The 12,591-nt window shown below is 39.9% G+C and overlaps 1 protein-coding gene across 1 annotated transcript in view; it reads right to left on the bottom strand.

The window, feature by feature from the left end:
- Positions 1 to 589: 589 nt before the first annotated feature.
- Positions 590 to 12,591, bottom strand: part of GLP2R (glucagon like peptide 2 receptor) — a 51,559-nt gene continuing 39,557 nt past the window's right edge. Inside the window, exons 11-14 of the mRNA XM_075044809.1 lie at positions 11,399 to 11,487; positions 9,718 to 9,856; positions 3,649 to 3,690; positions 590 to 1,481 (exon numbers count right to left, since the gene is read on the bottom strand). Of these exons, the coding sequence (XP_074900910.1) occupies positions 1,143 to 1,481; positions 3,649 to 3,690; positions 9,718 to 9,856; positions 11,399 to 11,487 (609 nt within the window). The 3' untranslated portion in view covers positions 590 to 1,142. The remainder of the gene's footprint in view (positions 1,482 to 3,648; positions 3,691 to 9,717; positions 9,857 to 11,398; positions 11,488 to 12,591) is intronic.

Genomic DNA, 12,591 nt, shown 5'->3' with positions numbered 1-12,591 from the left:
ATGTAACTAGCTGCAGGCTAGATAGTTACACATGTATGTGCCTGGTGTATGCGTTTATATTGCAGATAAATATTGCCTACTAATTTGTGGGCCTTTTTCTTTTTTCCTTTCAGTATGCCAATTGGCTCATATTTGCAAGTTTGGAAACTAGCTCATAGAATATTAACAAACTTAATTGAATTTCATACATCTCTGGGTGAGCTGTATGTGACAATTAAAATTTCATCATGGTTCTTGTTAAATGCTGGAAGAAGGATTTCACAATATTTTTTTGGTGCTGTCACAATCCCATGTCATTATCCATTTTTGGTCCCCTGGGAGGAAAGTGGAAACAGCACTTATCACTGATCTATTTTGTCATTTGGGCCACAGCTAAGACAAAGCTACAGATGCATCAAAAGGTGTGGCTTGTATCAAAAGAATACTGAAAACAAAAATGAGCAAACAAAAATTGTATCAAAACATTTCATTTGGGCACTTTCAAAAGAAAACATTTTGTTCTTTCATTTCATAATGACATTTCTGGCACTAAACTTTAAGTGAAGATGCTCAAAAATGCAAGCAAAAGTTTGTTTCTTCCCAAGTTGTTTTTTTTGTTTTTTTTTTTTTTTTTAATATATACAAATCCTTTTGTTTTGCTTAAACAAAATTTATCTGGTTTGGCCTGAAACTGTTTTTTTGAGATGGGGGATGATTCTGATCTGCTGAGAGAAGAGTCTTCTACACACATGTGTCTATTTATGAAACACACCTATGAAAGAGAAAAACAAACAATTTCTCTATTATGTGAGTAGAATGGCAGTCAAGCATGGATAAAGCTACTGGGACACAATGTGTGTGTCCAGTCTACTCATTTTCAAAGTACATCCTGCTCCCCTGTGTACATCTCTTTCAGTATCAGTTATCTTCCAGACTGGTCAACTCAAAGCATTTTTTGATCCAGCAAACCTCTTCTACCCCAGCCACACAGGTAAGCAACATCCAGATCAACATTTTTCTCAGATTAAGAAAACTGGGACAATTGGGATATTAACTGCTTCCTCCTTGCATTGCACATCCCAGAGATCTCTACAGTCTGGAGGTGAGAGAAGATCTTTCAAAATATGTGGCTTTTGGAAAGTGCTGTTGTAGTGGACATCTTTCTAAATCTCACTTTCTTCAAAGACTTCCTCAGTTGTCTCTCCAGTGGTGACTTCTCCTTCGCTGCTGTCTGACATGCTTGCCCATGGATGAGACGGGAGAGCACAGCCTGGCTCTGGGCTGAGATCTGTCCTCTGCTGCACTAGCACCTGCTGGAGCTGCATGCCCCAGGGCTCGCTTGCCTCCAGGCACAAGCGGTGTTTGCTGCCGAGGTGCTGTTTTTTACGTTTCTGTGAACATTTCCTCAGGTATTTTATGTTTTCCCCAAGAAAGCAGGGTTTACAGCCAAAGGGGTCTCCCAGCAGGAAGCGGGACCACTGCTTCTGGAGCTCTGCTTTCACCTGGGGGGAGAAGAAAACAGTCCGTCCACAGTGATGTCTTGTGACTACCCTGCAGTCTGCTAGCCCAAATGCTAGCTGTAAATGAGAGGGACTGTGGAAGTGCTGAGCTTCCTGCCCCTTTGGGATGCACCTCACAGCTGGTGAGGTCCTTGCAGGGTAGAAACAGACTTGTTTGCTAAGTTGAAGCTAAGGGTCCACCCTCTTCACTCTAACTTAGGAAAGTTTTTCCTAGCCCCTGAATCTCTGATACACTGTGATCCTAATGCATATGTGTGGGAGAGCTCAAGCGACTTTCATGTTTACAGGCTGATGAAGTGAGGAGGAGAAAAGCCCAAGGGCTGTGGAAATGAGGACCACGCAGCTTTGCCGGACTGTTGTGCTTGGGTATCTGGTTTGTTTTATTAAAGCTGTTTATCTGGCACCCTGCCTTAAATCCTCAGCACTGAGTGTCCTGCTGCCTGCATCACCTGAGCCAGTGCTGCAGATGGAGGGCAGGCTCCAGGCCCACACAGAGGCACAGGATGTGCCCTTGCTCTAACCAGCAGGCCCTTTGGCCTGAAAGCTCAGCTGGACCAGGAGGTAGAAGGCCAAAAGAGTAACTTTTAACTGCTAATGAGAGATGCTAGCAGTTCTGTGCCCTTCATAAATGTTAGACAAGTACTCCTGTATTGCAGACAAGTGCCAGCTCTCTTTTTTATTTAAGTAGTTCTGAAATTGCTCTAGGTTTCCTTGTTAAATATTAGGAACATATGGCCTGCCTTTTGTATAAAGCCCATGTTTTTTGTTTCACTGGTGCCTTTAAGAAGGTGTCCAAATTCATGTACCTGTGTCAGTGTAGTGTATACCATGCCAGCTGGCTGTGCCAGGCTCTTAAGTGCTTTATTGCAAGTAGTGGAGGTCTGCACCCGGACCAAATATAAGTGAGCTACAGACAGTGAGATTCAACTTAGAAAATATTTAAAATTAAGTGAGATTAATTCCACAGCCTACATAGCATCATTTTCTGAGGTAGCTTGTAGCAAGTCAATAAGGCAAAGGCAGCATGCAGCTGTGATGGTGATGAAGACACTGGGTTGTATGGGCAGGAGCAGAGCCAGTAGATCAAGAGAAGTGATTGTTCTCCTTTGCTCAGTAACTGTTAGACTACCTCTGAATACTGCATCTAATTCTGGGCCCCCAGTACAAACTGTGTTGCTAAGCTTGAACTTAGCAGCAGAGATCAGGACTGGAGCACTTGCCCTATCAGGAGAGCTGAGTGAATGGGGCTCGTTCACGCTGAAGGACTAAATACTGCCTATGAGGAGATCATGGAGGATATGGAGCCAGGCGCTCTACAGAGGTGTTTGGTAGGGACACAAGGGACAGTGATCATAAATTGAAATCAATAGGGGAACTTCTAACAGAATATATCGAAAAGATGTTTCTTCCTGAGTACAGTGAAGCACTGGAACAGAGGACCGGAGAGGTGGTGGAACCTCTGTCCTTGGTGGGGTTCAACGCTTAACTGGACAAAATCCCAAGCAACTTGATCTGAATTCAGTCTTCACCCTTCATTGGGCAGGAGGTTAGCTTTCTCTGCTGTCATCTCCTTGCATAGGAGTCATCACTGATCTGCCTAAATCTGGGCACAGAGCAAACTGAACCCCCACCTGTCCCTTGAGGCATAGCAGGAGACAACTTCCAGACAAGGAATCCCTTCACATCAATTTTAGGGATGTCCTGAGCAGTGCATGCATATAATTATTTTCTCAACATGTTGCTGTCTAAGATATTAAAGTACCTCAAATTCAGTCCCTTCACATGGACTTTACGGGTAAACTAAGAGAGGGTTTAGGCTGGCCAAACGTGAAGTCTGGGATTCCAGCTGATTAAGAGAGTGGGGTTTAGGTGGCTGACCATAAGCCTCTACTGGTATTTCAATCACCCCAGGGTATCCATAGCTCCACAGTGCTATAGCCATTCAGGCTTCAGTGGAAACACTTTGCATTTGAATCCCAAATCTGTGAGACGCCTTGCTGTTCTCTTCATAAAAAACAATTATACCTGTTCAAAAGAATGCACACGTGCTCTCGAATAAGCAGAGCTAGTCAGTGTGTTCATCCTTCTTGGTGTCATTGATATACTTTACTAATCAACTAAAAACTTTTCTCATAGCATTGTCTCTTACCTCTCCATTAGCAAAGCAATATAAAACTGCTACAAAAAAACCCTGTAAGAGAAAGACAGTAAGAGGAAAAAGTTAGAGTGTACAGGAAATAACCTGAAGTTTTAAAGATGACATTAACGTTAAAGCCATAAGTATAAGCAATGTTTCTTACTCTCCAAAAAGGAAAGTAGTTGCCTGTATGTAGTTATCATTGAAGTATCCATTAACTTGTTTCATATGGTGCCTTAGCAAATGTGGGGCACATTTGGTGCAGATGCTGAAGAACAGAGACTATACAACCCATTTTCATCTTCCATGTTATCTTCATTTTGCTACCACATAATATTTTTCTTCAAACTACTGCGGTTTTACTGTGACTGCTGCTATTTCTAAATATGGTAAAACAAAAAAAATGCAACTTGGGGTTTCCTATTATCCATGTACTTGTTTGAATTTGTGAATGAGACTGCTGAGAAGGATCTCAGTTGGGTGCTTTTTAAAAATTAGTGATGTATTAAGTGATTAGTGCTATTTTAAGTCTCAGCTGTATCGTTATGGCTATTTTGAATTGCCATTTTTCCTTTGAAATTGATTTAAATAAACACCTTTTAAAAAAAAAAATCCTAGAGATGAAACTTGTTTTAAATGAACCCCAAAATTACTCTTTCCATTTTCCTTCTCTCTGTCTGTATCTGATCTCAGATAAAAACAGCTTACATTCATGCACCTCAGCGTAACAGTCTGGCACAGATATGCAGATTTATTACCATTGCTTAAGGAAATGCATTTCTCTGGTATGCCTAAAAACATCTATGACACAAGTTCTGATGAAGAGAATAAATAGTGTTGACTATCAATCCCAAGGCAATGTTCGTATCACAAGTAAAAAAGTGTCATAACCATATATAATGCAGTTGACATAATTCAATTGTTTTCACACTCATACTTTTCCAGAAATGTTTCTGGTTTTCTCAGGCAAAAGCTTAAAAATAAATTCACATACACAGCAGCTTCAGTATTTTTTATTGTATCTAGCATTAACCGATAGCATTTTGAGCCTACTGTTAATTTTCTAGCAATCTTGAAAGGTTTGAAGCGATTAATTCCTTAAGCATATGTGCAGGAAGTATGAAAAATAACAGTTTATATCTGCCACACCAGTGGAAATGGGGGCAGGAGAAATAGCAATCACAACTGCTTTTTCCGGGTACTTTGTTTCTGCTATATTTCATGCTTTACTTGGGTTATGGTTGCAAGATATAGGTAATTTTGATATGTCATTTATCAATGTAACTTTTAAACAATACTCTGCATCTGAATTATTTCACAGAGATATGCAAAAAAAAATAAATCACAAAATGCCGTGTTCATTAGGGTTCATAATAGATGATATTTTATTACGGGGATAAATTTTAGCATAGTAGTTACAGAAGATTCAGAAACCATGGAGAGAAGTTCTGATGGATAAATAGAAATTTAATAGCTTAAAAAGCAGCTTTTTATGCAGAAATGTTTCTGCACCTGGAGATAGTTCTCTTTTTCAGGTAGAAAGTCCATGACAATGTCTCTACTGGGTGGTTTTTTTGTGTTCTGAGCATGAGCTCTAAATTTGGTCTCACAGGCACCACAAACAGAAATAGGATCAAAACTACACAGTGCTGTTAAGTCCTGTGACTGCTAAGCTTGATGATACCCCCTGCCAGAAATGTAGAAACTGACCAGATTAGGAGAGGACTTTGTGAATACTAGTGGCACCCCTTCGTTGAATGTAAGTAAGTTTGTAAATCCCTATGTGAATTTAGTTCACTGCTGCTGCAAGATCAGAACAGGCAGTGACTGGCAGAAACACTAAAATCACACCAGAAGATGGAAAATTCAGTTGAATATTCATGTTTGATGTTCATTTTATATTCTGATTTCTTTAATGCTTCCTCATATTCACTTTTTTTTTTGAATACATGAAACTTCATACTTAGAAATCTTTCCTGTATGCCGTGACTTCTAAGACATAGATTTTTAAAATTTTGACAGGAAAAAGAAGAACCAGAAATCGAGAACAAATGTTCATTAGCATAATAACCAATAGGAAAGAATAGATGCATGTGTAAGCCTCACAACTGTTCTTCAGTTCTATTGACAATGGCAACATGATAAATTACTCATTTAATAACAGGATTTTATTCACCAGAAACCTGTATTTTTCCTGTGACTAACAGTCTGCATGCAGCAGTGAGCCAAGATCTTTAGATTGCTTCACTTTCTAAAGTAAAGAAACAACATATCTACAGCAGAACTCATACTTAGAATTTGATTTTGTGCTCCTTGAAAATGTTTGAGTTAAAACCTCCAGATGAGATCCCAGAGGTAATTGTTTTTCTTTAACAGAACAGTTTAACTGCTTTTTAAAACTACTAAGAAGATTTACAGACTAAACAAATGTAGTTGTGTACAGTTTATATGCTTTTTTGCTAATCCCTTCACAAATAATGCTGTAGCTAAAAAAGAGAATCTGCAATAAACATTGTCTAAGATCTTTGAGTATTTTGAAAAGAAGTTTTGCTTCTAAAGCGTGCCATGTAGCTGAGCGTGTGCATGTTCCTTTAAAAGGAATGAAGTTTGTGTTTTCTAGCAGGGATGAGTCTATATTAGATTTCTTTGTACAAGCCAGTAAATAAAATTTTCACTTAAAATGATTCTGCGTTTCTTAAAATAACATCTAGTGACTGCAACCTCTCCAAGTAAGGATATGTCTAACTGAGGAACATGTAACTCAACACCATGTCAGCAGTCCCCCTTAGGGTGCTGGCTCTGCATGAACTCCCTTCTGCCTGCCTGGACATTTCTCCTCTCAAGCTGTAGTGGAAATTTTTAATTGGAGCCTCAATAACAGTGTCAAAGCACTGATGCATTCATATGCCAAAGCACTGGTGCATACAGACAGGTTAAAAACAAGGATCACCATAAATTGTGGGAAAAGTGCAATAATGCTTTGATGAATTTATGTCTCAGACTGTAGAAGAGGGCAGACGTATTGTCGAAGTAGTGAGTTAGTGAGTAGTAAGGACTTCCACCCAGAGATATTACTGGGTACCTCATTAAAGAAAGGAGACCTGGAAACTGCTGTCCTGTCTCACCAAGAAGGTCAAGGCAGGAAGATAAGGGTAAAGGACAACTTTGCTAAGCAGGTAGTTTAACAGGAGTACTACCTGAAAGAGTCATTACTCAGCAACTTCAGAACACAGATTGAAGCAGACAGCAGTGCTTTGTGCCTGCAGAATGACTGGCGTGTCCAGTTCTTAATCTTTGTAAACTGGAGAGTAAATAGTTACAGTGAAACACATGTATACTTGTGCACAAGCAGCTATCTGAAAATCACCATTTAGTTTCAGTAACAGCTCGCTGTGGAATTTGGACTATTTAGGATTGACCATCATAATGGACTGTGGCTCCTTCACACCTTCATACTTGCAGCCAAGATATGAGGGCACAGACCTGCCAGAGCTGCACTCTCATTCTGTCACTACCTCAAGTTTCTGCCTACTTACATGCTACTAAGGCAGGGTGACTGAAGGGGAGTCAAGTGCATAAACATCTCTAAAACACTCTGCTGACTGTATAGGTGAGAAACTTCTTTTCCACCTGCAGATGCTAGTCCATCTATCTGTTCCACCCAAGTGAGTCCTCTGACAAGTTTTGTCTTAGCTCTAGAAATTTGTTCATGAGTACAGTACTTTTTGTGAGTGCACATGTAGGAGGCCATAGTGTCACTTTGCAGATATGGTGAATGAGCACATCCTTTAGGGAAATGGAGCCCAGTGATTACCAGGAGGAAAAACAGCTCCCTGTAGAGATATGGGAGTAGGTATGAGACACAGGTTTACAGGTCTTGACCTTGCCAGACTTAAATCTCAGGAACCATGGGAGGAAAATGTGGAGATGATCTTTCTATTGCTGCGAAAAAATACCAAAAGGCCTTTAACCAGCAGGAACATGGCAAATAGAAGAATTTAAGGGTTAGGAAACTATATTCAGGGGGACCTAAATGCTGTGACCCAAGGTTGAATACTCAGGCCTACACAAGTACAATATTTCTCAAGTGTCAAGTGCTAAGCTCCTGTATATACTGAATAGTGTGGATGATGGGGCACTGGGCACCTAGACTGGGACTCACAATGGCCCAGTAACTGGAAGCTGAAATGCAAAGCAACAAAGAAAAAAAATGACAAAGCAGAAAATGCAACTGCTTCAGTTATTCCTTGCATGAACTTAGGCACCTGTGTTAAGGACCCAGCTATAGTCAGTGGGTCAATGCGCTTTTCTTCAAAGAAGGAGAAGCTGGCTGTTGTGATATATCCCATATTTTCCTCAACAACCTGGAAGTATGAGAAATACCTAGTGCCTCACCACAGGCACAGCCATGCCCTAAAGTAGTCACCCAGCTACCAGCCTCTCTGGGTAGAGGTATATCTGCGCCTTCTCTTGAATCCAGGCAGGTTAATATGGACTACTGCAATGTCTCATGAGGCCATGAGTCGAAATAAAGGATAAGTAAGGCAAGTGCTGAGATGTTCTACTCCCTGCTCCTCTGATTACTTTAATTTTCTGTTACCTTTTCAAATCTATAGTTATTTAATGTAAATGGTATTAACACTCAGGGGCAGGTGCCGAGGCCTCAAAGTGTCCTTTTCCCAGCCAGCTGCTCTAACCACTAAGCCACAGATCTAGATTCTCTTTCATCCTCCTTCCTCTCATTTCATTTTGCATCTTTGGTTGCTGGCTTACACAGCTTTGTTTGGGCACTTCCCCGGAACAGGTTAAACCATCTCCTAGCTGGGGCCTGTGTTGTCTCCGTTTCCCAGAACAGTGCACTCACTAACCAGGGGCCTAGTGTGAAAAAGTGGAGTTTTTACTCGTGCCTTTTCACTGAATTCATGGTGGATTTCTATGTTTCACTTCTGATGCATTAAGTGCTTTGTTAAATTTATACTTAAACCCATGAAAGAGACAGAAGCCCCAAACTGAAATCCTCAAAAGGGTATCCCAGGTGACATCTTTGATGCCTACATGTGAACTATGGAGGCCTGAAGTATGTAGGTGTGATTTTGGCATAAAAAGTGTCTTTGAGTTTTTCTCTAGACTTGCATGGAAGTACCTCTGTTACAACTGCTGAACAGCATACAACTGAGGTGAGTCATGGCCCTGACTAATTTTTTGTACAAGTTGTGTTTTCGGTGCACTTGCTCGAGGGCATTAGTCTGGTTGGTGTACCCAGAGTGTGTCCTCTAGGCTTGGAATCACACACAAAGCAGTTCCTGTTTATCCTTCACATGCTTCTCCTCACAACAAATGTTTTAATTCTGCTTGTTGTTCTCACAGTATTCAGACCTGCATCTCCTTTCATCAAACTTCCCCAAATGCCATGTAGTCTACATTCAACTTCTTTTGGAAAAAGTCCTAAAAGGAAGGACTGCCCCACAGGCCCGCTGTGTCAGCGATGTGTCAGTCATGAACTGACTGACCAACTACCCAAGCTAAAGTGAAGCTGATCCTTGTATCTCCTGGTACAGAGTCTTGATTGTTTTTTGGTTGTACAGTGGCACAACAACAAGGTCACCGTGGTGTGTTTGAAGTATGCTGGACGCGTACTATGCACTGAAAAAGATGAGTCCAGAACCAACTCTCTCCTCAGTGTGACTGCAAAGTTAACAGATCACCTGAAAATCTTATTTTAAAAAGCCATCCAGTGCTTCATAGGAATTAACTTATGTGAACACATATTTTGAATAGACCACTTTAATCCTGTTTTCAGAACAGGGTTCTGTGATGAACTGTCACCCAGTACCAGAGAACACAGGACACACTGTTTCTGAAGAAGTCAGACTCCTTTTTTGTTCTTTGAGACTACAATAGTTTGAATATGCAGTTTGTGAATGTTTTATCTTGTCACTGTAGTGGTGTATTTAGAGACATTATAGGTTGAAGCATAATATTAAGTAAGAATATTGTATATCTGTGATATCTATAGGTGAGCAACATATATATATGTGGCTCTATGACCCCTAAAACCAGCACTTGCAAAACAGTACTTACATGAAATGAGCTCATTGTCAGCTGAATGAAAACTCTTACATGTCTTGAAAGTCCTTCCACCTGTTCATCAGTGATGAAGGTAAATATAAATTCATGGATCCCCAACAATGGAATCAGCACAAGTGTAGATCTTGCCAATCTTAAAAAGAAAATGTTTGATTCTAGTATTTTTTTCAACATCCTTGGTGCAAAAATCAAAAATTCAGCTACAGAGAAATCATTCCAGAAATATTCCCTTAATATTCTGACCCTGGAATGGACAAATTTTCGGATACAAATTTTGGAACACACTATCAGAAAAGTCTGTACAGGCAGAAATCTTGGCTTTGGGTTTAAGGTGAAAAGTTAGGGACAAGAAATTGAGCAGGAAGGCCACTATCATCAAACTTATGCTGCTAGGTAACAGAAAAATATTTACATAGCTAAATATGAGTGATCTCTTAACAGGATTCTTAGACTTCCTATCACTGCTGAAAACTCTATGTAACTGCATAGAAATTTTCTGCAGTACTGTCACCAGTTGTCTACTTTTTAAAAGATACAACGAGAATAATTTTTATGGAAGAGAATCTTCTTTAACAAGTCTGGGAACATGTTTGCATGGATGAAAAAAGACATCTCAAAAGAAAGTGAGTTCTGAGGAAAACTTGCAATGTGAGCAATAGCTTGAATCTTTGAAAGTTTAGCAAAATTATAAGCAGTAGAAAAGAGAATATAACACAAAACATTAGCCAGTGTTAAATACAGGCACTGCTGTCTTTGACTATCATCACAACAATCTTCTTATAGCAGTCTAGAGAATATAGCTGAGATCTTTTGGACCTTGAATGTTGAAGGAAAATGGAAACATGCTTCTTGTTAGGGATTTAATACAGCCCTGTTAGACAATAAAATAATTCATCTTAGTAAGGCAGGGCTGTAGTAGCAGACGGGGATTCACAATGCTTTGATTAGAGATACTAAGAACTGGAAAGAACTGGGATGTGGAAAGCAGTTAACAAATCCTCAGGTTTCCATTGATTTAAGTGCAGTTTTCACTGCACATTTAGCTCCTTGCAGAGCAGCCTGCCCTTGCTGTTCCCACAAAGTGGGAAGATGTTTCTGCAAAGGCCAGCTCCAGGACTTTATATAAGACATGATGTACCATTAAGACTCTGGCCAAGAGAGCCCACACCAGGGCCTGGAAGACTGCAGGCTAAGAATAGTTTTCTGATTTGGGTTTACAAGAAGACCAGGGACATTCTTGAGTCAACAGTGTCTATGTCTGTGAAAAAAGGCAGATCATAAATGCTAATGTCACTTATGAATGTCCCACAAATCTTCTACACCTTCTTTTCTTTTGGGGACCTTTTGTCACACTCAAGGAAAAAATGTGTCAGAGCAGTAGAGGCCACAGCTGTACAGTGAGGATTCCTGAGAACAGTGATCTTAACACATTGCAAATCCTTGAGAAAATGCCCATAATACTCAGCACACAGGCACTGACCTGCCTTTACCTCTCAGATAAGAAAATGTTTATGGAGCCTGTTTCCCCAGATGGCTTTTCTATAGCATACTCTGAGTATCTGTTACACCTGGTGGTGGTAGGTAAATGTATAATCTGCAAGGGCAAACTGGCAGCCTTCTGATGTTGCGAGAAAAAAAGAAAGGGCTAGGACTTCTTTTTTTTTTTATTACATACCTGTATTTGTAGTCATGAAAGCTCATTTGCTGAGCTTTTAGTTTGGAAATCAGCATCCTGAGAATTTTTAGGAAGATGCCAAAGTTAACCTTGAAAGAAAATATATATGGGTTACTTACAATAAATACTATGACATTTCTCAATAGCTATTAAAGAAATGCAAAATTGATATTAAACTCTTGTAAAACCTGTCACCAAATAAGCAGAATGCAGTTGTGATCAGGTCGGAACAGAAGCAGGTTATTACCACAGCTGCAGCAGATAGCACAGAGCAGCAGTGTCAGACTGCTGGTATGAACTCTCTTCAAATGAGGCAGTTAACAGAGTTTGTACACCTTTAGGCCATACAACTCTTCACCAAACCATGACAGGTAAGCAGGATGTAGTAAAAACCAGCAGTGATTACAATTCTTCAGATAAAGAGGCTCTAGACAGCCAGCCAAGGAAGCCCTGGGCATTCTTTTATGAATAATTCACTCCTTTGTTAATTAAATTGTGCTGATGTGGCCAAGACCCGTCTGCAAATATTTATTTCCTGAGGCCTGCAAATGCCTATGAGTTGTTAACTATTTCACTTCCACAAACCAAAAGCACTATGCAAAAAAGTTATTTAGGTTGTAAAGTTGAGAAACAGCATTGCTTTATTCAGCCTGATTTACGTATGCATTATAATACATGATCTTCCAGTACAAAATTACATTCTAATTTTAACACAGAACACTGCTTCCTAATTTTGAGGATGAAAAAATTATTCAGGACTACTTTTCCTGTCTTCTTTTGATGTGTAGGTATTACTGCTGGAACCTTAGTTCTTGTTCTGTGTAAAGAATCAAACACTTTTCATGCTGTTCTCCTCAAATGTGCACAGATGTATCTTTAAAACATCACAGGGTGATAAGTGGATATTATTCCTTAAAAAAACCCCCTCCAAAACCAAAAAAAAACCAACTAAAGCATAGGTAGATGGAGGTACAAAGTGTAAGATCTTACCAGTTAGAGGTGCTTTGATTTGATTTTGCAGCGCAATTAGCATCAAGATTGTTACTGAGAGTATCATACCTGTTACTGTAGCTGCAACTGGAAGTGCTCAACCCTTACCCCATTGGCTGTCTGGACATTCAGAAAGCAAAAACCAGAAGACAGTAGCCAGTTGTGATATTTTGCCTAGCATTGTGTGTGAACTTCGGGACAGA

Source organism: Buteo buteo, chromosome 13, assembly GCF_964188355.1.
Source record: "Buteo buteo chromosome 13, bButBut1.hap1.1, whole genome shotgun sequence".
Lineage (NCBI taxonomy): Eukaryota > Metazoa > Chordata > Aves > Accipitriformes > Accipitridae > Buteo > Buteo buteo.
This window is presented reverse-complemented; position numbering and strand designations above follow the sequence as displayed.